The sequence below is a fragment of the Oryctolagus cuniculus genome, chromosome 7, assembly GCF_964237555.1.
Source record: "Oryctolagus cuniculus chromosome 7, mOryCun1.1, whole genome shotgun sequence".
Taxonomy (NCBI): Eukaryota; Metazoa; Chordata; class Mammalia; order Lagomorpha; family Leporidae; genus Oryctolagus; species Oryctolagus cuniculus.
Window position 1 is genome coordinate 139,531,634 of NC_091438.1, and position 23,390 is coordinate 139,555,023.

At 48.5% G+C, this 23,390-nt stretch overlaps 1 protein-coding gene across 5 annotated transcripts; it reads left to right on the plus strand.

Annotated features, from left to right (window-relative positions):
- The first annotated feature begins 143 nt into the window (after positions 1–143).
- On the plus strand, positions 144–22,797 carry AK2 (adenylate kinase 2). Of its 5 annotated transcripts, XM_008273730.4 has the most exons (7): positions 144–374; positions 12,726–12,851; positions 15,580–15,690; positions 15,820–15,914; positions 18,642–18,714; positions 19,771–19,966; positions 21,914–22,797. In XM_008273730.4, the coding sequence occupies exons 1-7, from the start codon at positions 282–284 to the stop codon at positions 21,916–21,918; spliced, it is 699 nt and encodes a 232-aa protein (XP_008271952.1). In that variant the 5' UTR covers positions 144–281; the 3' UTR covers positions 21,919–22,797. The 5 variants fall into 5 exon arrangements, 4 of the variants coding, with proteins under 4 accessions (XP_008271952.1, XP_002720749.1, XP_017205737.1 ...); XM_002720703.5 differs by lacking the exon at positions 21,914–22,797 and having other exon boundaries at positions 156–374; positions 19,771–20,127; XR_011390790.1 differs by lacking the exon at positions 15,820–15,914 and having other exon boundaries at positions 189–374.
- Positions 22,798–23,390: the final 593 nt, after the last annotated feature.

A 23,390-nucleotide genomic window follows, 5' to 3' on the forward strand; every position in this document is an offset into this window, starting at 1 on the left:
CCCACTCCTCACAACCCGCCGCGAGGGCCACGAGCACCCCACCCCTTCCTAACTCCCGCACCGATTTTGCCCAATCAGAAGTAATCTTCCTCAGTAGCGCCACACGGTTGGTAAGAGGAAATGTCCGTCGCGCTTAGGGGCGGGCAGGGTGAGCTGACAGACACGGCGGCCGACCAGTGTGAGCGGAGGGCGGGGCGTGCGTGGCGTGCGTGGCGCGCTGGCCTGGCAGCTCTGGAGCTGTGAAGAGTGCGGGCTTGTGGCAGTGAGAGACTTCGGCAGACATGGCTCCCAGCGTGCCAGCAGGCGAACCCGAGCACCCTAAAGGCATCCGGGCCGTGCTGCTGGGGCCGCCCGGGGCTGGCAAAGGTACCCAGGTGAGCAGCAGGACTGGGCTTGTCGGCAGAGCCCGCGGAACTCCAAGGTCAGGGCGTCCGGGGGTCCGGAAGCCCTCTTCCCGCGCGGGAGCGAGGCCTTGGGGCGCCCGGCCAGGGTCTCAGGTTCTGGTGAGGCGTGTACGGGAGGGTCCAGATTGGAGGTCGGGGCAGTTTGCGGTAATATTGGAGTGTTTGAGGGACACGGGCTTGAGGTGTAGCGTTGGGGGCGAGGGAGAGGGTCGAGGGGCTCATCTCTTTAAGAGGTTACAGACAAAGATTTGAGCGGTAGGGTGAGCCTTCTGGGTTCCAGGCTGAACGGAGGCAAGAAGCGTTAAAGCCCAGATTTCCTGCGAGTGGGAGCGCATTGCCCAGAGTCAAGGTTACCTTCCAGGCGCTAGGGTTAAGACTTTTTTTTTTTTTTTTTAAATAATGATTGATGGCTGGGGGTGGAGGAGCACCTGCAACACGTGGGAGCAGAGTGGGCGCTGACCCGTGCTGATCAGGGGGGACTGCCAAGAGAAGTGGGGTGTGACCTGTGGGAGCCATGGAAGAAATCCCAGGGTCCTCCGCGTTCTTCTGAAAGCTGGGGATGGGTGTGTAGAACTGGGGAGCCTGCTCAGGGCCCCGAGTCCTTTGAGTAGAGCACACATTAAAGACTAGAAATGCTCGCAGGGTCCCTGCTTCCGGTGGGGTCTGAGGTCGCTGAGGGGTCGGCAGCTCAGGTGGCTCAGTCGACTTTTTAGATGGAAAGGGAAATCGAATTTAAATTTCCTTCATCAGCAGGCAAGAAAATAGGCCCGAGAGGTCAGGTGCTGACCCAAGGTGGTGAGATTGCTTTCGTGGAGCCTAGGCCTCCAGAGGAGTGGAGGCTGAGGTTGCCTCCTGCCCTAGGGAGCTGCGGGGCTGCTGTGTTTGGCCTCTGGCCCCCCTCCAGATGTGGAACATAACAGGGCCATAGATCAGGGTTGGGATTTATTTCTTCCAGGGTGTGGAAGTTCATGGAAGTTCCTGGAAGACCACGTTCCCAAGCGAACGGGGAACTGGAGACTGGCTTGTGCCCACCTTTTTCTTCCTAGCATTCGCCAGGTTTAAGAAGGCCGCATACTCAGACCTGAGATACTGTGGCACCCAGAGTGTTATTGGCACGTGTTGGGGTCACTGGGAATGAATGAATGACACAGGTGATGTGGGTGATTAGGAGGTCTGGAAGACTCCATCGTTCCTGTGACTTAGCTTTCTGCCCCTGAGCGCTAGGTCAGCAAGGACCGCTTTCCCTTTTCTCTCCATAGCCTGACCTGATCCTTCCTTGGAATTCACCAGCACCCAGCCCCTTGTCCTCAGTGGCATTGACAACTCTCTCCAGTTGCTGCCACCCTCAGTTATGAGGTAACCTGCAGCCTGGGGACGCTTAATTCCCAGACTCTGCAGATTTTTGCTGCCAGCGACCAAACATGAGCAGAATAGCTCAAATGTGCCAATTTTTTTTTTTCTCAGCTCATATTGAAGTTAATGATTCCCATAGTTGTGCAATGGACAGCCCATCCCAGTGCTGAGATGAGGGCCTCATGGTCAGCAAGCTATGTAACTTCTGAGCCTCAGGGTTTCACCTGAAAAGTGGGAATAATACTTACTTTACTTATTCAGCATTTCACGAGCACTTAACATGGGAGATAAGGCAGTGAGCCAGACCGATAAGGTCCTTGCCCACCATGTAGTCTAAATATTCACAAGGATCCTGGACGACGAGTGTTACATATGTGTATAAACCATCTGCAAGGACCTGCGTGACAGCCTGGCATATAGTAGGTGCTCAGTAATTATTATCTCCTTATCTTTCTTCCTTTTTTTATTTTTTGCCAGGCAGAGTTAGAGGGAGAGAGAGAGAGAGTTATAGACAGTGATGGAGAGACAGAAAGGTCTTCCTTCTGTTGGTTCACTCCCCTAACGGCCGCCATGGCTGGTGCTGCGCCGATCTGAAGCCAGGAGCCAGGTGCTTCCTCCTGGTCTCCCATGCGGGTGCAGGGCCCAAGCACTTGGGCCATCCTCCACTGCACTCCCGGGCCACAGCAGAGAGCTGGCCTGGAAGAGGAGCAACCTGGACAGAATCCGGGGTGCCGGCGCCGCAGGCGGAGGATTAGCCTAGTGAGCCGTGGCGCCTGCCTCTCTGTTATCTTTCTAAAACCTCTTCCTTTCCCCAACTCCGGCTTCTTTCAGTGTAAATGATTGTTTGGGAAGTTTTGGAGAAAATTGACGCCTGAGCTGACCGATAAGGTACACGCGTGGTTGGAGCTGGGGAGAGAAGGCCTTGTGGAGTGAAGGGCACGGGTGGAGCTGGGACTCCAGGACTCCTGTCAGATCAGAACAGTCTCAACCTTTTCCACAGCTGGAAACAGCAGCATTGGCTATTGCCGCTTTTATGAGGTAAAAAATGTGCGTAAATCAGGCTGCCAAGCAGCAGTACTTAGCCAGTGGCATTTAGCCTACAGACACACCCCACACACCCTAACTTTTTATTATGAAGAGTTTTAAATACATAAGCAGGATGGTATAATAAACCCCATTGTACCCACTCGCCACTCCAACAACCACCAGCTGGTGCCGTTCCTGCCATCCACTCTCCCTTCTCAGAGAATTAAAATGCATTCCCCAGGGGCCAGTGCTGTGGTATAGCGGGTAAAGCCGCCACTTCCAGTGCTGGCGTCCCATAGGGGCGCTGGTTTGAGTCCCGGTTGCTCTACTTCCGATCCAGCTCTCTGCTATGGACTGGGAAAGCAGTAAATGGCCCAAGTTCCGGGCCCCTGCACCCACATGGGAGACCCAGAGGAAGCTCCTGGCTTCGGATCGGCCCAGCTCTGGCCATTGCGGCCACTTGGGGAGTGAACCAGTGGTTGGAAGACCTCTCTCTCTTTCTCTGCCTCGCCAGCTCTGCCTTTCAAATAAATAAATAAATCTTTAAAAAATACATTCTCCAAGTGTCAAAACACTTTATTTATAAATATTTCAATGGGTGTATCTAAAAGGTAAATATTAAAACAAAGTAATAACAGTTTTTAATAGCAGTGTTCAAATTTCCATTTGTGTCTCAAGTGTAGTTTTTTTTTAAGATTTATTTTTTAAGGCCGGCGCCACGGCTCACTAGGCTAATCCTCCGCCTAGCGGCGCCGGCACACCGGGTTCTAGTCCCGGTTGGGGCCCGGATTCTGTCCCAGTTGCCCCTCTTCCAGGCCAGCTCTCTGCTGTGGCCAGGGAGTGCAGTGGAGGATGGCCCAGGTGCTTGGGCCCTGCACCCCATGGGAGACCAGGAAAAGCACCTGGCTCCTGGCTCCTGCCATCGGATCAGCGCGGTGCGCCGGCCGCGGCGGCCATTGGAGGGTGAACCAACGGTAAAAGGGAGACCTTTCTCTCTGTCTCTCTCTCTCACTGTCCACTCTGCCTATCAAAAAATAAAAAAAATAATAATAAAAAAGATTTATTTTTTAATTTACTTGAAAGGCAGAGATCCAGAGAGAGGAGGAGAGACAGAAAGGGGGAGAAAGGTCTTCAAGCCACTTGTTCACCTGCCAACTGGGCCCAACAGCTGGGGCTGGGCCATGCCAAAGCCAGGAGCCTGGACTGTCTTCCAGGTCTCCCATGTGGGTTCAGGGGCCCAAGCACTTGAACTATCTTCCCCTGCTTTCCCAGGCATTCATTAGCAGGGAGCTGGATCAGAAGTGGAGTAGCTGGGACTCAAACCGGCGCCCACATGGGATGCTGGTGTTGCAGGTGGTGGCTTAACTGCTCCACCACAACACCAACCTCTCAAATGTAGCAGTTTTGTCTCTTAATTTATAGGTTCCCCTTCTCTTTCCGCTCCACCCCTTTTTCTGTTTTTGTTTTTGTGTTTTTTTTTTTTTTTTTTGCAGTTTTATGGAAGAAACTGGGTTCCTTTTTTTTTTTTTTAAAGATTTATTTATTTACTTGAAAGTCAGAGTTAGAAAGAGAGGAGAGGCAGAGAGAGAGAGAGGTCTTCCATCCACTGGTTCACTCCCCAGATGGCTACAATGGCCAGAGCTGCACCGATCTGAAGCCAGGAGCTTCTTCCTGGTCTCCCACGCGGGTGCAGGGGCCCAAGGACTTGGGCCATCTTCCACTGCTTTCCCAGGCCATAGCAGAGAGCTGGATTGGAAGTGGAGCAGCCGGGACTCAAACCGGTGCCCATATAGGATGCCGGCAGTGCACGTAGCGGCTTTACCCACTATGCCACTTCACTGCCCAGAAACTGGGTTCTTTATACTGGGAGTATTATCCTTCATTTTGGAAATTTTTGTATTTGCCATCTTCCTCCGTCCTGTTTCTTTTGTTACTTGGGGCCACTTAATCAGATTCTGGTTTAATGTATTGAGCCGACTACTTCACAGGTGGTGCTGTGTTCTTCATTAGGTGTGTGTGATGTCTGCCGTCTCTGTGGTGCTTGTAGACCAGGGATGGGGAATGTCTGGCCCTGCCAAGGCAACTGCAACTTTTTTATTTTAAGATTTATTTATTATTTGAATGGCAGAGATACAGAGAGAGAAAATCTTTAATCCATTGGTTTGCTCACCAAATGGCCACAACGGGCTGGGCCAGGCTGAAGCCAGGAGCTTCTTTCAGGTCTCCAACGTGAATGCAGGGGCCCAAGTACTTGGGTCATCTTTCACTGCCTTCCCAAGTGCATTAGCAGGTAGCTGGATCTGAAGTGGAGCAACCAGGTCTCAAACCAGCACCCGCATGGGATGCTGGCACTGCAGGCAGAAGCTTAACCTCCTATACCACTGTGCCAGCCCACGTTAACTTTTGTTTTATTTTGTTTTTAAGGATTTGTTTATTTGAAAGATTTACAGAGAGGTAGAGAGAGAGCAGAAGAGATCTCCCATCCTCTGGTTCATTCCCCTGATGGTTGCAATGGCCAGGGCTGGGCAGGCTGAAGCCTGGAGCTTCATCTGGATCTCCTACGTGGGTGGCAGGGATGCAACCACTTGGACCATCTTCTGCTGTTACCAGGCCATTAGGAGGGAGCTGAATTGGAAGCAGAGTAGCCAGGACACAAACTGGCACCCATATGGGATGCTATATCTCGGGCAGCAGTCGCAGCAGGCTAATTTTTAAGTTGATAATGCTGTGTGGCCCATGAATGAAGTTATAAATATTCAAATGGCCCTTGGCAGAAAAAAAGCTTCCCCACCCTGGGTGTAGACCGTGCTGTTCAGGGCCTGGACACAGTGATTCATCTTGGATGGCAGTATGGTGTTCTAATTATATCATTCCTTTTTTCACTTATTAGCTGGAATGTTCCTAAAATGAAACACTTACCCTCATTTAGATTACCTGGTGGTGTGTTGTGTATAGAAAAGGCAGAATAAATGGTTGGTTTGTTCCCTTTGTCAGCTTTCAAAATAAAGTTGACCACTGGGTGTTTTCAGTTGTGAAATTTCCCTTGAAAAGCCAGAGTTCCAGTTTCTCTTGAGAAATCAGATTTGGCAGCAGCCGCGTGCAACTGAGAGGCATTGCCACTCTGGGTGGTCCGTGCACTCTCCTGTCCCCTGCACTGTCCCCTCTGCTGGCTGTGGCTCACATTTGACTCCACATACATTTACATTGCCTGCCGGTCCCCTAATTGGCAGATATTTGCAATCTTTGATGTCAAATCCCTAACCTGGGATCAGTGCCTGGTGTCTACTTTGCAATGTTTTCTTCCCACTACTACTTCCTGTTACACCTGCATAACTCATACTTTATGTGGATATGACTGAACCTTCCTTTTAAAACTACACATTTAACTAGTTAGACATTTGAAAAGTACCTACTTTTGCAAAGCATAGTATTTTAAAAAACATCTAGAATGTTTGTGTTTGTTATTTTAAATAACTTTATTTCCCTGTTTCCTTTTTGGGGTTGGATGTTCCTGCAGTGTGTTCAAAACCTAAGGTGTGGTTTCTGTTTTTGTGTCTGCCAGCCCCTCCTCATTTCTCTCTCTCTTCTTCAGTTTATTTATTTGAAAGGTAAAATGACAGAAAGAGATCTTCCATCCACTGGTTTACTCCCCAAATATACCTGCAGCAGCCAGGATTGGGCCAGACCAAAGGCAAGATCTCCATTCAGGTCGTCCACGTAGATGGCAGGGACTCAAGTACTTGAGCCGTCATGCACTGCCTCGCTGGGAGTGTGCGTTAACAGGAAGCTGGATTGGAAGCAGAGGTGGCACCCAGTCCCAGCCACTCCAGCATGGGATGCAGGCCTCCCGCATGGCAGCTTAACCTGCTCACTACAACGCCTTCCCACTTTTCTTTTTTTTTTTAAGATATTTTTAAAAATTTATTCATTTAAAGGCAGAGGAACAGAGCTCCCATCCACTGCTTCACTCCTCAAATACCCACAATGGTCAGGGTTGGGCCAGGGCCAGAGCCAGAACCGGGACTTGAAATGCTGTCCAGTTCTCTGATGTGAGTAAGCAGGAGCCTAGCTGCTCGATGTATCACTGTTGCTGCCCAGCGTCTGCATTAACAGGAAACGAATCAGGAGCCAGAGGCAGGTGTCAAAGCCAGGCACTCCAGTATGGTACGTGGATGTTCTAGCATCTCAACTGCGAGGCCAAATGTAGGCCCCACTCACTTCTTCTGTGTGTCCAACTTTTACCAGTTCTTTGTGGTCGGGTACACTTAATGCACTCAGTTGCTGTCTTCTAGGTCAGGCCCATCAGTATGAGTGCAGCGACACAACTCCGTGAGACCCACGGTCTTATTCCCTCTTTCTCAGTTGGAGAAACTGAAGTCCAAATAACTTGTTCTCTAGGCCACATGGCAAGTACTTGGCACAGGTTGCATCTGAATGACTTTCAAACCCACAGCTCTTTCTGCTGCTATCTACTGCCTCAGGTTAGATTTTTCTCCTACTCTGTGCCTATCAGGAAGTTACAGTAATTATATCACAGCTACTCTTTGCTCAGTTTGTGTGACAGAACCCAAGCTGAAGACTTTACGTGCATCATCTGATCCAATGCTACAGGACTGGGAAGTAGGTCCTGGTGTTATCCACACCTTCTTCCTGAATAGGAAACTGAGGCCTAGAGGCTGTATTGTGCCCCAGGAAACAAATATGGTAGCAGAGGCAGGATTTGAACTCATGTCTGTCTGAGTCATCAGATGAGTGACTTGTTAAGTGTTGGGTTAGTTCAGGGGTAGAACAAGAACTATAATTTGTTGAAGGTCTCCCATTCATCCTTCTACCTTCCCAGTAAGGTTAGAATAGTATCCCTGATAAGTTAGGAGGCAGAGCTAAAAGTCTGACTGTGATTTCTATGATTTAAAACAAAAACAAAAAAACCTTTAGTTGAAGTATAACATACGTAGAGAAATGTAGAAAAACTGTAAGCAAGCATCTCGATGCATGGTGAACAACTTGTGTAGTTTGCACTCATGAAGAACCCACACTGGCAGCACTGCGCAGTCTGCTCGTGCTGCCTCCTGTAAGGATAGGCACCACGGCTCCCTGGGTCGTTTGGGGTAAGGCTGCCTCCTGTCATGGCTGAGAGCTAGAGCTTGACCACCTTGGGGCCCATTGCCGACTCTGCTTTTACCCCCATGGGATCTTGGGTAACTTCTGAATTTCATCTGTAAAATGCAGATGAAAAAAATAGCTCCTACCTTGTGGGTTTGTTATGTGGTATGCATTCTAAATACTATGAAACAATGCATGGAAAATTGCTTGTAGTTACCTGATATTGATAGGATTCCTCAGAGAAAGAAGGGATAGTTGGGAAGATTTTTTTGATGGCCCAAAAGTTTTGAGAATTTGACTAGAGAGAAGGGTAAGGCTTAGGCCAGTAGGGGAAAGGGAGTGGGTGTTCTCTGGGGTGACGAGCTTGAGCTGAGGTCCTTGGAGAGGCTTCTGGGTTACAGACTCTGGAACTCCGGGTAAGAGCATTTGTCCCCAGTGCTGCAGCGCAGACTTCCATGGCCTTGCAGAGTAAATACGGAGTGCCTGCAGGTGTAGGGGTTGATTGTGGAGAGCATCGAGTGCAGTCTCAGATGTTTAGTCTTCTCTCCTCATGAACTGGGGAGAAGTTGAAGGCTTCTGAATGGTATGGGTAACACTTCCAGCAGTATTTTAGGATATGATTCTGGTGGCATGTGCAGTAGTTGAGGAGGTAGTAGGAGTGGGAAAGATGACAGCAAAGTGAGAAAACAGGTGGGCTTGAGATTACATCAGTTCTCAAGAACTAGGAGTTTGCCTTTATTTCCTGGTTCCAGGCACAATGCTGAGTGTTTTCTGCATACATTCTTGTTGAGTCCCTACAACTGCCCTCTGTTAAATAGACATTGTTACCTATACTCTCTGGTTGAAGAATCAGACCTGGGGCAGGAATTTAAGACACCTGTGCTGTGTATCAGATACCTAAGTTCAGTATCTACCTCCAGTCCTGGCTTCAGCTCTCTGCTAACGCAGGCCCTGGGAGGCACAGTGATGGCTCCTGACACCCAGGTGGGAGACCTGGATTGAGTTCACAGCTCTAGGCTATGGTCCAGCTCTGTCTCAGCCATTGCAGGCATTTGGGAAGTGAGCCATTAGATGGGGGAGCATCTCTCTCTATCTCCATCTACCTCTCCCTTCCCTGCAAATAAATATTTTAATTTAAAAACAAAAAAAAAGAAACTGAAGCCTCAGGAAAGTAATATAACTTGTTCAAGGTGAAACTGAACAAAGAGTAGTGTCTGTGCCATGACAAAACCCAGTGTCTTGCCACTACCCCAGAGCTTCACAAATTGTATGTGTCAGAATCCCAGAGTGCTACCTGAGAACCACTCAGTCATAACTTTCAAGGGTAAGCCTGGCATTTGTATTTGAAGCAAGCGCTTCGCTGACAGATAACACAGATGCTCTTCATCTTCCATTGGGATTGTGTCCTGATAACCCCATTGTAAGTTGAAAATACCATAAATCAAAAGTACATTTGATGGGCCGGCACCATGGCTCACTTGACTAATCCTCCACCTGTGGCGCTGGCACCCCGGGTTCTAGTCCCAGTTGGGGCGCCAGGTTCTAGTCCCGGTTGCTCCTCTTCCAGTCCAGCTCTCTGCGCTGGCCCAGGAGCGGAGGATGGTCCAAGTGCTTGGGTCCCTACACCCTCATGGGAGACCGGGAGGAAGTACCCGGCTCCTGGCTTCGGATTGGCGCAGTGCTGGCCGTAGCGACCATTAGGGGAGTGAACCAACAGATGGAAGACCTTTCTCTCTGTCTCTCTCTCACTGTCTATAACTCTCTCTCTAACTCTGCTTGACAAAAAAAAAAAAAAAAAAAAAATTTGATGACCTACCAGACACCCTAGCTTAGCAACACAGCACACTGTAGAGTGTCAGTCGTTTCTGCTGTGACCATGTAGGTAACTGGGAGCAACAGCTGGCTACTGCTGCCCAGCATTTCAAAAGAGTACCATGCAACATACCACTATTCCAGGAAAAGATCAAAATCAAAATTTGAAGAACACTTTCTACAGAATGCATGTTGCTCGTATACCTTCCTTTTTTTTTTTTTTTTTTTAAGATCTATTTATTTGAAAGAGGGAGGGGCCGGCGCCGTGGCTCACTTGGTTAATCCTCTGCCTGCAGCGCCGGCATCCCATATGGGCGCCAGGTTCTAGTCCCAGTTACTCCTCTTCCAGTCCAGCTCTCTGCTGTGGCCTGGGAAAGCAGTAGAAGATGGCCCAAGTCCTTGGGCCCCTGCATCCCAGTGGGAGACCTGGAAGAAGCTCCTGGCTTCGGATCAGCACAGCTCCGGCTGTTGCGGCCATCTGGGAAGTGAACCATTGGATGGAAGACCACTCTCTCTCTCTCTGCCTCTCCTCTCTCTGTGTAACTCTGACTTTTGAATAAATAAATAAATCTTAAAAAAAAAAAATAAAAAGATCTACAAGAGGGGACAGAGTTGTGGTATAGGTTAAGCTGCTGCCTGTGGTACCAGCATCCCACGTGAGCACCAGTTCAAGTCGTGGTTGCCCTACTTCCAATCCAGCTCCCTGCTAATGTGCCTAGGAAAGCAGTGGAAGATGGCCCAAGTCCCTGGGCCCCTGCCACATATGTAGGAGACCCAGATGAAGCCCCTGGCTTTGACCTGGCCCAGGCCCAGTCATTGAGGCTATTTGGAGTGTTACTGCTGGCCACAGACTACTGCTGAACCTGAGGAACAGGCTGATTGTGAGAACTCAGAGGGGGGAAGTGGGTAGAAATGGCTAAACACACTAGAGAGGCAGCATGGGGTTTCCCAGTCTTCCCCATTGGGGTGTGTGCTTCACAACAGCTATAGAATCCAATCGCCCGTAACAGTGCCCGAGAGTCTTGCAGTGTGGGAGTGATGAAAATAGAATGGCTGCGTACTGTGCTAACAGCTCCTCTCTGTGGTATTTTGGTCAGCCTTTCCCCTTGGGCAAGCTTGACCTCCTAATTGTTTAGCCATGTCAGTTTCAACAACCAGGAGGAAGATGGCAGAAAGTGCTCTTCTCTGAGTGTATGGCCACAGTGCTAGCCTGCTTTTCCATTGCCAAGGGGCTTGGCCTTCACTGGTTTTCCACAGTTCATAGTTTTTAATGCCTTCCCATCTGGGTTCCATTTTGCAGTGAAGTCCTTTCTTTGCTTGAACTGAATCGTTCCGTGATCACAGGCCGGAATTTCCTTACTTGAGCCCCATCTGTTTCCCTTTATTGTGTGCACTTAAACATGCATTTAAGAAAACGCCCAGGGAACTTGTTTGAACAGGGATCCAAACCCACTTACGTTATAAAACAAGTGAACCAGAAAGCTAAGTATTCAGCTCTTCATACTGATTCTATTCCCTGTGAATATTTTTAACCACTATAGAACCAGTGCTGAACTGTGCAGCGTCTCTCTCTCTCTTTTTTTTTTTTTTTTTTTTTTTTTTGACGGAGTGGATAGTGAGAGAGAGACAGAAAGGTCTTCCTTTTGCCGTTTGTTCACCCTCCAATGGCCGCCACCGCTGGCGCGCTGCGGCCGGCGCACTGCGCTGATCCAAAGGCAGGAGCCAGGTGCTTCTCCTGGTCTCCCATGGGGTGCAGGGCCCAAGCACTTGGGCCATCCTCCACTGCCTTCCCAGGCCACAGCAGAGAGCTGGCCTGGAAGAGGGGCAATTGGGACAGAATCCGGCACCCCAACCGGGACTAGAACCCTGTGTGCCAGTGCCACTAGGTGGAGGATTAGCCTGTTGAGCCGCGGCGCTGGCCGCAGCGTCTCTCCTATTCTAATTCTACATTTTGACTTATAGTCCACCAAACTCTGACTCTTTGAGGATGGGGTCTGTGTCTCCCATTCATTTGTTTCCCTGGCTTCCAACAGGGTTCTTGGAAGAGGCATGAGTAATTGTTGTCTTTCTGTATGAATGAGTGTAGAATTAGGGCAGGCCTTATGGGAATAGCTAATGTTCACTGAGCCCTTCCTGTGTGCAAGGCCCTGCACAGGCCAAATTCTATATAATCTAATCAACCCAGTGATACAGGTGGTATTACTATTACCATCTCCACTTCACTTAGAGGAAAAGTTGAAACCTGGTAAGGTGAAATAACTTGTCAGACTCTATGTGTAGTGATTGGTGACCTGGAGTCTAAAACCTAAGGAGTTTGAATTTCAAGCCCATGCTCTTAACCACCTTAGCTAAAACATGTAAATGCTTACCATTGCCAGGTGCTCGGCAAATACATCTCATGCTATCCTCACAGCCACCTTCTGACATGAAGCTGCTTTTGCCTTCATTTTAAACAGATAAGGAAGCTGAGCCTGTGAGAAGTTGAGTGACTTGGCTAAGATAATGCAGCTGCCTAGTGACAGGGAGGGGGAGCACCCCATGCTAGCCGGGGGCGAGCCCATGTTCTCACCCTTCACCCAGCGGATACGTTACATGATGATAGCACGTTCTTCTTGTGGCACGTACTCATTCTGCGCATTAGCATCCTGCCAAGTTGATCTCGTTTAAACTTCACAACAGCCATGTGAGTGTTGGCTTTGCTGTATTTATGTATTCTTGTTTATAATGGGGAGCATGAGGCCCATGTGTCTAGTGGAAGCAGTGAGACTAGTTAATATTTGTGATGACTTCTGGCAGGCAGGTTGTACTGTTTTAAGTACTTTACATGTATTATCTCATGTAATTTCTGCTGTGACTCTGTAATCGTTGTATTAGATAAATGTAAGTTACTTTTATCCCTGTTACAGGAAGAAGGCATTTGCCTAAGTTTACTCAACCAACAAATGGCAGGACCGAGTTCACACCTAGGCAGTCTGATTCCAGGACCAGCAGTGTTAACTGTATCTTGTTTTTTTGTCTTCTCCACAGGCACCCAGATTGGCTGAAAATTTCTGTGTCTGCCATTTGGCCACTGGGGACATGCTGAGGGCCATGGTAGCTTCTGGCTCAGAGCTGGGGAAAAAGCTAAAGGCAACTATGGATGCTGGGAAACTGGTAAGTTTATTAATACCAGTAAGGGTTGGTATTCCTCAGAGTCTAGGTCTGTACTTCCAGTACGGTAGCCACCTACACATGTTGCTATTTTAATTTAAGATCCACGTGTTTGGTGCAGTGGTTAAAGGTACTGCCTGGGATGCCCACGTCCTATATTGAACTGCCTAGGTTTGAGTCCCAGCTCTGCCTCTGGTTCCAACTTCCTGCTAATGCGCTCTCCGGGAGGTAGCAGATGATGGTTCAAGTTCTTAGCTCCCTGCTACCCATATGGAAGACTTGGATTGAGTTCCAGGCTCCTGATCTTGGCCTGGCCCAATTACAGTTGTTGTGGGCACTTAGGGAGTGAACTAGTAGATGAAATAACTCTGTCTTTGTCTCTCTGCCTTTCAAGTAAATATTTAAGTTTTCTGTTAAAATAAATAAATTCAGCACCTCAGTTGCAGTAGCCACATTCCAAGTTGTTCACCAGCCAATGTATTCAGCGAGCATTTCCATTTTCATAGAAAGTTCAGTTGGGCAGCCCTGTGCTACAGAATGTTTTAGCAAACTGATAGATTAGGTGAACTTTTAGAGTCGCAGCTTACTGGGTTTGTTCTGATTTTATGACACTTAATTTATTGACAGTATTCTTGAGATTCCTTTGTGCTGGTTTTTTTTAATATGCTCAAATTTTAGAGCCAAAAATGGAATTTCCACCTGTAGGCCAAAACTTAAATATATTCAAGAAAGGTCTTAGGAAATTACAGAAGCGTTTCTTGGGGGCCGGCACTGTGGCATAGCGGGTAAACCTGCTTTCTGCAGTGCTGGCATCCCATATGGGTTCTGATCCGAGACCTGGCTGTTCTACTTTGATCCAGCTCTCTGCTATGGCCTGGGAAAGCAGTAGAAGATGGTCCAAGTCCTTGGGCCCCTGTACCCATGTGGGAGACCTGGAAGAAGCTCCTGGCTCCTGGCTTTGGATCTGCACAGCTCTGGCCATTGTGGCCATCTGGGGAGTGAACCAGTGCATGGAAGACTCTCTCTTTCTCTCTCTGCCTTTGCCTCTCTGTAACTCTGCCTTTCAAATAAACAAATCTTTTTTTTTTTTTTTAAGTATTTTTTAACCTATGTTTGTGTGTTTGTCTAGTTGTTTTTGTTTTTCCTTTATTTATTTGAGAGAGAGGGAGCACTCCTATCCACTGGTTCATTCCCCAAATATCCATGTTACGCTACCCCCGCCCAGGACCAAAGCTGGGTGCCAGGAACTCAATCCAGATCTTCCACGTGAATGGCAGGAATCCAGTTCTTTGAGTCATTATTACCACCTCCCATATAGGGTCTACATTAGCAGGAAGCTTGGAAGCAGGAACAATAGGCATCAGAGTCTGGAGTCAAACCCAGGCACTCCTGGATGTGGGTGCCCTAACTGGCGTCTTAACCACTAGGCCAAGCACCAGCCCCTACAGCTGTGTGTTCTGTGTCCCTAACTTGGCAATAGACAGAAAGGTAATCCTTCCTGTCTGAAGGATGTGATAGCATTTTCTCTGGGTTTTAGGTGAGTTGGTATGATTAGTTCCAGAGCTTAATTATAACAAGTGGTTCTGGAACTTGACCTCTGGGAATCACCTTTGGAAGTCATTTTGTGCTTGGCCTTCTGATCTTTTTCTATCTAAGAATGTTGATTGGAGAAGGTGCCGGGCTTTGCTTTCAGCCCCAAGTTACCAAAGTCTTTGAGATTCTGTACCTACATCACATGGTACCTCTGCCAGCCAACCAGCCTGCCCTTTTCTTTCTAGTTTTCCCTTCCTGTTAGTGGGATCTTGCCTCAAGCCAGAAAACTAGATACTTTGCACATTGGTTCTTTTCAGGAGACTATGTACAGCAAGAATTTGGGATGTGGCAGTGAGATTGCTTATCTCCGGCTTTCACTTAGTTGCAGCCTTTATACTTCGTCCCCCAGTTTCAGCTGGTCCTGAAAGATAAGAGCATCACAGTTGCCCAGATGAGCAGCCCTCACTGTAGTCCTGGATAGGGACTTTTCTTTCTATAAAGGCCTGGGAGAAAAACCAGTTTTTGAAAGTTAGGGTGGCAGCGGGGTGTGTGTGTGTGTGTGTGTGTCCTTTATTAGGGTTTTTAGGGAGGCTCAGAGCTGTGTTGGGTTGGCTCTTCAGTTTCTTCTGGCCCAGTCTTGCCAACTCCGTGAACTTCTCTGTTCCCCTTCAAGACCAGAATGACACAGGTGCGTAACCCAGTGTAACCTCAGTTGGGTTACCATCAGCCTAGTCAAAATCATGCATCAGAGAAAGTTGTTGCCTTCATGCAGTCCGATCAGCCTGCGCTCTCTCCTGGAGCTCTCCTCAGGTGATCTCTCAGCCATGAGCCCTCACCTTTCCTGGGCCTTGAGGGCCGTCCACTGCTGCTGGGCTGCTGAGCTAACCTGATGGTTAGGCCTGTGAGTCTAGTGGCAGGAGAGGCCTTCAGGACCTGCGACATGGACCCCTCCTGGTGGAGTGACAGCAGAGGAATCCCTCTTCCCTTCCCAGGTTATTGGGACTCAGGGGAAGAGAATGTGTTTTGTGGCAACAACAGAAATAAGCATGATACTGAGCCTTCCAGATGGAGCCACTCCACATTTGCTCTGATTTTTGCTTCTTTGGGGTAAAGACGACCCGCTGTTTAGTCACCTGGGGTTGGGCTGTCCGCTAGTTAACTGATTGAAGGCCAAGGCTGTTTTGTTCTTCACTTCCAGGTGAGTGACGAAATGGTCGTGGAGCTTATTGAGAAGAACCTAGAGACCCCTTCATGCAAGAATGGTTTTCTTCTGGATGGCTTCCCTCGCACTGTGAGGCAGGCAGAAATGGTGGGTGGTCTCATCTTTCTACCCTCACTGCATGGACGCAAACTCTGGCCCTTAAGCTCGTAATTCCTCTGAAGGAGACGGGTCTGACCGAGTTCTGACAGCTTAGGTGGGTCACACGCTCTTTTGCAGCTTGACAACCTCATGGAGAAGCGGAAAGAGAAGCTTGATTCTGTGATTGAATTCAGTATCCCAGATTCCCTGCTGATCCGGAGAATCACAGGAAGGTATTTGTGCCCTGAGAGTCCCTTCTTTTCGTGCGCCCTCCGAGCTCTGTGGACCTGTAGTTGCTGTTGTGTAATCCCAGCCATTTCGACATGGATTGATCTTTGGTGACATCCACCAAAGTGGTGACATGAGATGGGGACATGCAAATGGAGCAAGAGACTGAGTAAGCAGCACAGTCCTGTCCCTCCTCTGACCTGGATGTCTTCCTTATCCTCCCTAAGACTTCTCCTCTTCGTAGAATAAGAACACCGATACCTGCTTTGAGGAGCTGTTATTCACGGCAGATAACACGAAGTGCCTACTTGAGAGTCCTGCTTGTAGTAGCTGCTTCAGAAATGTCCGATTCCTTCCATATGTAGCTCTATGTTAGTGTTTTCCAAATCTGGTTTCAGCTGGAGTTGCTAAGCTTTATTGTAGGCTTTTTATTGATTATAAAATTATGACTATCTGTACAAAATTTAGAAAGTAGAGGGGGAAACGTATTCATAGTACAGCCACACTGTTCTTTCTCTGTGTTTTTAGCCTGTTTCTCTGTAATAGTTGACTTTTAACACAGAAATGCTTCTGAACAACTTTGTTCTAAAAAAGTAGCTGCTTTTTTTGTGGCGACAGTTTCCTTGACTCTCACTAATCTCTCTGCCATCTGCTCTGTGCCTTCCAGAAATAACCACTAGTGGACCCTCCATTCTCTTCTTTACTGTGGGCTGTGGGTTTTTATGTTTATTTTGGTGGAGTCTCAGGAAGGTGGTCACCTCATCACTGTAGGTGAACTGTCACTTATTCCCTTATTGCTGTACATTTGTGTTTCTTCTGATTGGCCACTGTTCAGTTTGGTTCATGACCATCACGTAATGCATGTAAATTTTTGGATTTAATTAGGAAGAAAAGGTTTTCTTGTTTCAAATTTTATTGCTGTGATTTCCTAACAGAGTAGAACGCTTTCATGTGTCTATAATGGGTACCTTCAAGGAGAGAGGTAGCCATGAGACAGACAGCAAGGTGGTTTATAGAGACTATGAGCAATACAAGGGGGTCTACCTGATACTCATTTTCCTGTCGCTTTGCATCCCTGTTGTGCACAGAGTAGACAAAGCTGATGTAGGCCAGGAAGTGGTAAGGGACAGCCCCTGGCCTGGAGTTCCTGAGGTGTGCATTGTATATTAACAGAACCAGGTGACAGTGGGAGCCTGACTTGACGGGCCCTACTGCCTGAGGCCCTCCTTCCTGTATACTGTGGTACGCGGGATGGAAGAACACCTGCAACAACATCTTCATTGTCTTCACCATTGTCTCCATCATCACTCGACTCGTCATCCTGCCCTTCTGGATCCTGCACTGCACACTGGTGTACCCACTGGAGCTCTAGCCGGCCTTCTTTGGCTATTCTTCAACTTCATGGTGGGGCTGAACAGGAGAGGCTCTAGAAGAACAATGCGTGGTGACATCTCTGACTTCAGGGAGCCATTTGGTGCAGAAGGGATGCGAAGGGAAGGCTCCTAGGACAGGCGTGTCATCAGCTCAGCCCTCCTGGATGAGGAGCATTTCAGGGAGGCTTTGCCAGAGGGGAGCAGAGGCAGGAACAGGTATGGGCTAGGGGAGGGGCTCTAACCTGGGCTAGTAGGAGACTTGTCTGCTCAGAGTTGGAGTGGCCTGGGCCAGTAGAATGAGCACTACTGGAAAGATAAGACGGCAGCTGTTTAGCCCAGAGTCCAGGAGTCATGAACTGTCCTTGTTCAGAAGCTCTGGTGCAAGAGACTTTGATGAGGAAAGCAGGCATCAGTTAAATAAGCAAACACTTGGTGAACGGGGAATTGAGAAACCACACAACCCAAGCACGCTGTAGCTGTGGAGCAAGAGTTAGGCCTGCCTGTGTGCCTTCTTGGGTTTCTGGACTCCTGTGGTGTGGCCATCCTCAGTCGGGAACGTGGGCTTGTTCCCAAGGAGACTAGCACAGTTGCAGCCGCCAGCTATATGGTTGTTCTTGGTCCCCATTCCACGACTTGTCTAGCATATCATTTTTCCTGGTGACTTGAGTGTCGCCTGTGAAGGTTAGGCTGTCTTGTCTGTGTGATCGCTGTGCTGCGTTGCCTGGTGATGTTTGTGTCTGTGGGACATGTTTTTCCTCCTAGTACCTTTCTGGCTTTGTGATCAAACTAAGAGACGGGGGCTTTAATTTCTCTGTCTTTGGCTCCCTCTAGTACTTTGTACAAATCTCTGTTAAAGGATTATCACATTTGTTGAAGCTATTTCCACATTTTTCTCTGCTTCTAGGCACTGCTTGTGAGCAGGGATCCCTACTCATTATTTTGCAGTCCCTGATTTCAGCTTAAACCCTGGTTGGGACTAGGTGTTAGTGTTCGGTTCAGTGAACAGGTGAATAGAATGAGTGACGTTGTGAGACCAGCACAGAGTTCCTTCTCTGGAGTCGTAAATTAGGTAGTTAGGCAGCAGTTTGCCTCTTTAGCCAGACACTCATTATAATGTTTGGTTAAAACACAAAACATACTCACTCTGCCATTGGCACGAACCCAGTTATTTTCCTGACAAGCCAGTTATTTTCCTGAACAAGCCAGTTATTTTCCTAAGCAAGAGATGCCTACAGCTGGGCTCTCTGCTGGGTAAAAGCCTTGCATCCAGCTTCTGTCCCTGCTTGTCATTCCAGAGATGCCTGGGGCTCAGAGCAGTACTTTCAGGTAACTGACTCATGTTTACTTGCTGTCTTGCAGGCTGATTCACCCCACAAGTGGACGTTCCTACCACGAGGAGTTCAATCCCCCAAAGGAACCCATGAAAGATGACGTATGTAAACTCAGGACAGGAAATTTCCTTTTCTATTCCTCTTTTGCTTCACTGTTGGCTTTTTTCCCCATTGTTCTGTCCGTCTTCCCTTTGTATCCCAATGTTACTAACTTAACCATGAACACTATCACTGTAAAGTAGATCAGACTGGCCCATGGCGGACCCATACGTCGTCTCCCCAGCGGGTTTCTTGCTTGACTGAGGTAGCTAGCAGGGCCGGCTGCTGCCAGTGCCCGGCTTGTGCCTGTCTTCTGTCTGGAGCAGCCCCTCTGGCGTCACGCCCATGGGACTGCTCAGCTCATCAGAAAGCTGCCTGGATGTGCAGCATTGGCTGGGGAAGGACAGTGCTGAAGAGAAGTTTGCTACCAGTTCTGCCCCAGGAGAATACCTGCTTTCACTGTGACCACTCTTCTGTGCCTGGACGTCCTGGGTTGCCATAAGGAGCCCGCTTGTAGTCTGTTTTAGATCACGGAGGCAACAGTAGGAATTTTGTGATTTATCTTTGTCATATGAGACAAGTTCACCAGATCATCCAGGTTCTAGAAATACAGGTTCCAAAACCATGAGGTCCACTAGTCCTGTTCACACAGTTGGTAATTCTACGTCATAGAGTTCTTTCTCACTTTACTGGCCACTTATAGTATGTTGGTGGGTGACACCCTAGTAAATATGCTAAATGTTTAGGCAACTTAGATTACAGCTGTAACGCATCTATGAGTTTGATGTATCCTGGTCTCAGGGGCTCTGTCATCCTTGCTTCTAACTACAAATAGGTGCATCTTGGAAGCTGGACAGCCTGAGCACAAAGCTGCCAGGGGAAGGCAGTGACCATCTCCCTCTCGTGAGCCTTGTTCCTCGTGGTCAGTGTTTCTGACAGGCTCCCTGGCTTCTCTGGACCAGCTGGTCTGCTGCTGGGAGTAGCAGGAGTCTTTGTCAGAGTCTAGATTGTCTGTCTGTGTTTCTGATAGACTTTGGGATCTGCATCTTAGGCAGAATCGGCCGCATCTGGCAAAGCATAAGAAAACCTGGTCTTCACTGTCCCCTTCCTGTTCGCAGATCACTGGAGAACCCTTGATCCGTCGATCAGATGATAACGAGAAAGCCTTGAAAATCCGCCTGGAGGCCTACCACACTCAGACCACCCCGCTTGTGGAGTACTACAGGAAACGGGGCATCCACGCTGCCGTCGATGCGTCCCAGACCCCGGATGTCGTGTTTGCGTGCATCCTCGCAGCCTTCTCCAAAGCCACATGTAAAGACCTGGTTATGTTTATATAATGTTGGGTCCAAGGAGGAATTTCTTCTTCCTCTTCCTGTCAGGGAGTTGGTGGGAAGGACAGGGCAGGAGGAGGGAAGCTTCCCAGGCTAGCAAGAATGTCATTGGATGAATTGATTAAAAAAGGATTCACCTGATGTATCTTTGGCAATGTGCACCTCTCATCTGTGTGTGCGCGCGCGCGCGTGCTCTGCGTGTGAGTATGTTCCCTCTCCTACTTTCTAAATCTTGTCTAGGTTGCTTTACCACTTGTTTACTTCATTAGCTGTACTTTTGATTTTATTTTTCTAGCCAAAATAAACCAACTAGATATCTGCCAGGCATCCCAGCTCCAAAACTTATTAGTATTTACTCCATCTCCAGCAGCTGATTAGAAGTCCACATTGTTGGCAGAGGATTCCACTTGTTTCTGGCCCACAATAAAAAGCCCTATGAGTCAGGGATCATTATTTTTTTTCCCTAAATGGAAGGAAAAAAAAGGCACTTACATTACCGATTCCAGAAACTACTGAGAAAGAATATCACCATAGAAAGAGCCGGGCCAAGTTATTATTTTTGCAGCCTGCACCATAGTGCTGTGAAGTAGGGGTCATTTGGGACTTATATTTGAACATGAAATTGTTGCCAAAGAATCAAGCGAGCTGAGAGATCCTTTAGAATTCAGATTGTGTTCTGAGCAGCCAGGCTTGGCATCTGAGCAGCCAAATCCACTTCCCCAACGAGCTACCAGGGCAGGTTCTTCTGCTTTCATGTTTAATGTTTGCCTTAGTTTCCAAGTATGATTTAGGGGTGATCTATTCTTGGATTCATTTTGGTTAGAATTTAGTCAAACCTACATTCTCTCCAGCACATGAAGCCCAAATCAAATGTGTCCCTGTTAGACCTAAGCCTTCTCCCTCCTAGATCCAATCCTTTCCCACTATTTCATGTTAGCAGTCCCCATAAACTCCCCAAGAACAGATCACCCAAAACTAGCATTACCCGTGACAGTAACCAGCTTTTAACTATAACCTTAGATCCCCAGCTATTAAATGTTTCCTAAGGTCCATGCTGTGCGTTTTGGTCTTCTGTTTGATCTATGGCAAATAGCTGAATTAATAGGCTACTGGAAGAGACCATAAAAACGGCATCTTCTGGAAAAATCATTAGAAAGTCAGCAGCAGGTCCAGTAAGTAATGCTGCCTGTCTCAGCGTGATCTGTGCTGACTCAGTGCAGTGGACCCCAGAGTGCCCAGTCCCATCTGACCTGAGCCTTCCTGCTGTCTGTGCCACTACTGGGGGTCTGGTCCTCTGTCCACATGGAAACTGGGCATGGGTGTGTGGCCGTCTTCCCTCTGCCTGGTCCAAGTGAGTGCTGCCTCTGCTGTGCCTTGTTTCCCTGGCTCTAAACTAACTCCACCCACCCTTACCGGAAGCCCTGGCTGGCTTTGTGTGTTTCTGGGAAGCACATGACTTTCTGAGAAGGGGCAAGGAAGAGGAGTGAAACCAACACTATGAACTGTGCCTGTATGAGCCTGGGCTCTCTGAGGGAGCGTGGCCCCATGGATCTTAGAATTGACCTCCCTTTGGGGACAGTTGCAGGCACTTGCTCTCAAAGTTGAGGTCCTTGAGTGTTAACTGAATGTGCATGAGCCCTGTCCAAATACTTGCCATCCCTCCCACACATCCACATGTGGGTGCACACATATATGCATGTGAAGTGTGGGCTGCCAGGGATGTACATGCCCTTCTCACGTGGTCAGGGCCATATTCGCTTCATTTAACTCCAGTCTTCACCTCAGCAGGCATGAGAGCTTTCACCCTGCAGAGAAACATCCAGTGGTTAATGCATTTGGTTGCTGGGGCGTGCATGCCATCCTTTGCTGATATGTACTTGGTTTTTAAAAACCCATTTTGTTCTCTCTTGTTTCCTTTCTGTTTCAGCATAGTAACAGAAGGCCAGGCGAGACCGCACCACTGCTCATCACCCGCCACGTGATCCCTGCTCTTAGGTGCTGGGCAGAGGGGAAGGGTGGTCGGGGAAGGATGGAGAGGGGGGACTGGTGAGGGGCTCGAGGATTTGGAAGAGCAGCAGTGTTCTCGTAGGGAGGCAGCTTCTTTTACACACAGGTGGGCGTTTTAAAGGGGGAAGATTAATTAAAAAACACTGTGATCAGAGAGAGGGATTGGGTACAAATAGGGAGGCAGTCGTATTTTAAAGGAATCGAGTTTTCATTTACTTGAACTGGTGGTGATATTTTTTAAAGCCCATGCCCTGAGACCTCAGCTTTTATCTCAGAACCTCATGCGTTGCCAGGCCACGAATACAGGAAATTGAACTGAGATCTGTGTGTCCTGTAGCGTGGGACAGGAAGCATTTTGGGTACTGACCTTGGTTCCCCACACCATCAGATCAGAAAGTCATCTCCATGTCTGAGAGACCTGGGAGGTCGTGCACACAGGTGGTAGCTCAGCAAATCAAGTTTACTGGAGTCACAGGGAGGCTGGACTCGGTCCCTCCCTCTGACCTCCCGCTGATCTTGCCAGTCCACCTGCCCTCCTGGCTAAGTTCTCAGCAGCCACCCGACACACGTCTCAATGCTACACTCTTGCCTTATTCATCCGTGGTGTGTGAAGGGTCCTTCTTGAATCAACGAGCAAGTGTCCTACGCTGTATCATCCAAAGACTGTCCTTTCCACCCTCAAATCCTGTGAATGGGATCCTCAACAGCACTATGATGAATTGTCTTCAATGAGGTGCCTTTCTTAATTGACCAAATGCTGCCTTGTTTGACCCTTAAGTCAATAAAGTATATGAAAAATTTGTATCCCCTGTTGTGGCATTTGTTAAGGAAATCTGGGCTAGAAAAATTATGTTGACATCTGGACCTGGCCTGGAAGCCCTTTCTTGTGGTCCCTGACAGCCGTGTGATCAGAAGGTCCAAGTGTGTGCTCCTAGAGGGGGCCTCCACCCTCTTGACCTTCACTTCTTAGGCAGGCTTTTCTTGAGCCCAGAGACAAGGCAGCTTGGTCTAGTATAGACAGCGCTGTGCTTGGGGTTCAAGGGACCTACAACAAATGCCAGGCAGTCATTCACTCTCCTGTTTCCTCTGAAAAAGGGGCTGGGAATGCCACCTTCACAGGCTGTGTCTGGCACACAGTGAACACTGGATAAATATTAGCTGGATCCAGACATACACAGAGAAATACCCACTTCCTGTCCGGCTGTGTGATTGTTGAATAGTCAGTTGTCCACGACCTGCAAAGCCAGCACTTCTGATCCCTAAGCCAGATCTTTGGCTGCCCTTTCAGCTGCTTCTGTAACACCCTGAGGAAATCACGGCCGAGAGAAGCTGCTCTGTGTGTCCTAGTTTAAATCCATTTTCTCCCCAGCGAAGGTGAGCTTCAATCATTTGTCCAG

What these genes read in the sequence shown, in the direction of transcription:
- AK2 (XM_002720703.5), top strand. Translation starts at nt 282, where the DNA reads ATGGCTCCCAGCGTGCCAGCAGGCGAACCCGAGCACCCTAAAGGCATC. An exon ending in ATCCGGAGAATCACAGGAAG is followed by an intron (nt 15,915 to 18,641) that starts GTATTTGTGCCC and finishes GCTGTCTTGCAG; the next exon opens with GCTGATTCACCCCACAAGTG. An exon ending in AGGAACCCATGAAAGATGAC is followed by an intron (nt 18,715 to 19,770) that starts GTATGTAAACTC and finishes TCCTGTTCGCAG; the next exon opens with ATCACTGGAGAACCCTTGAT.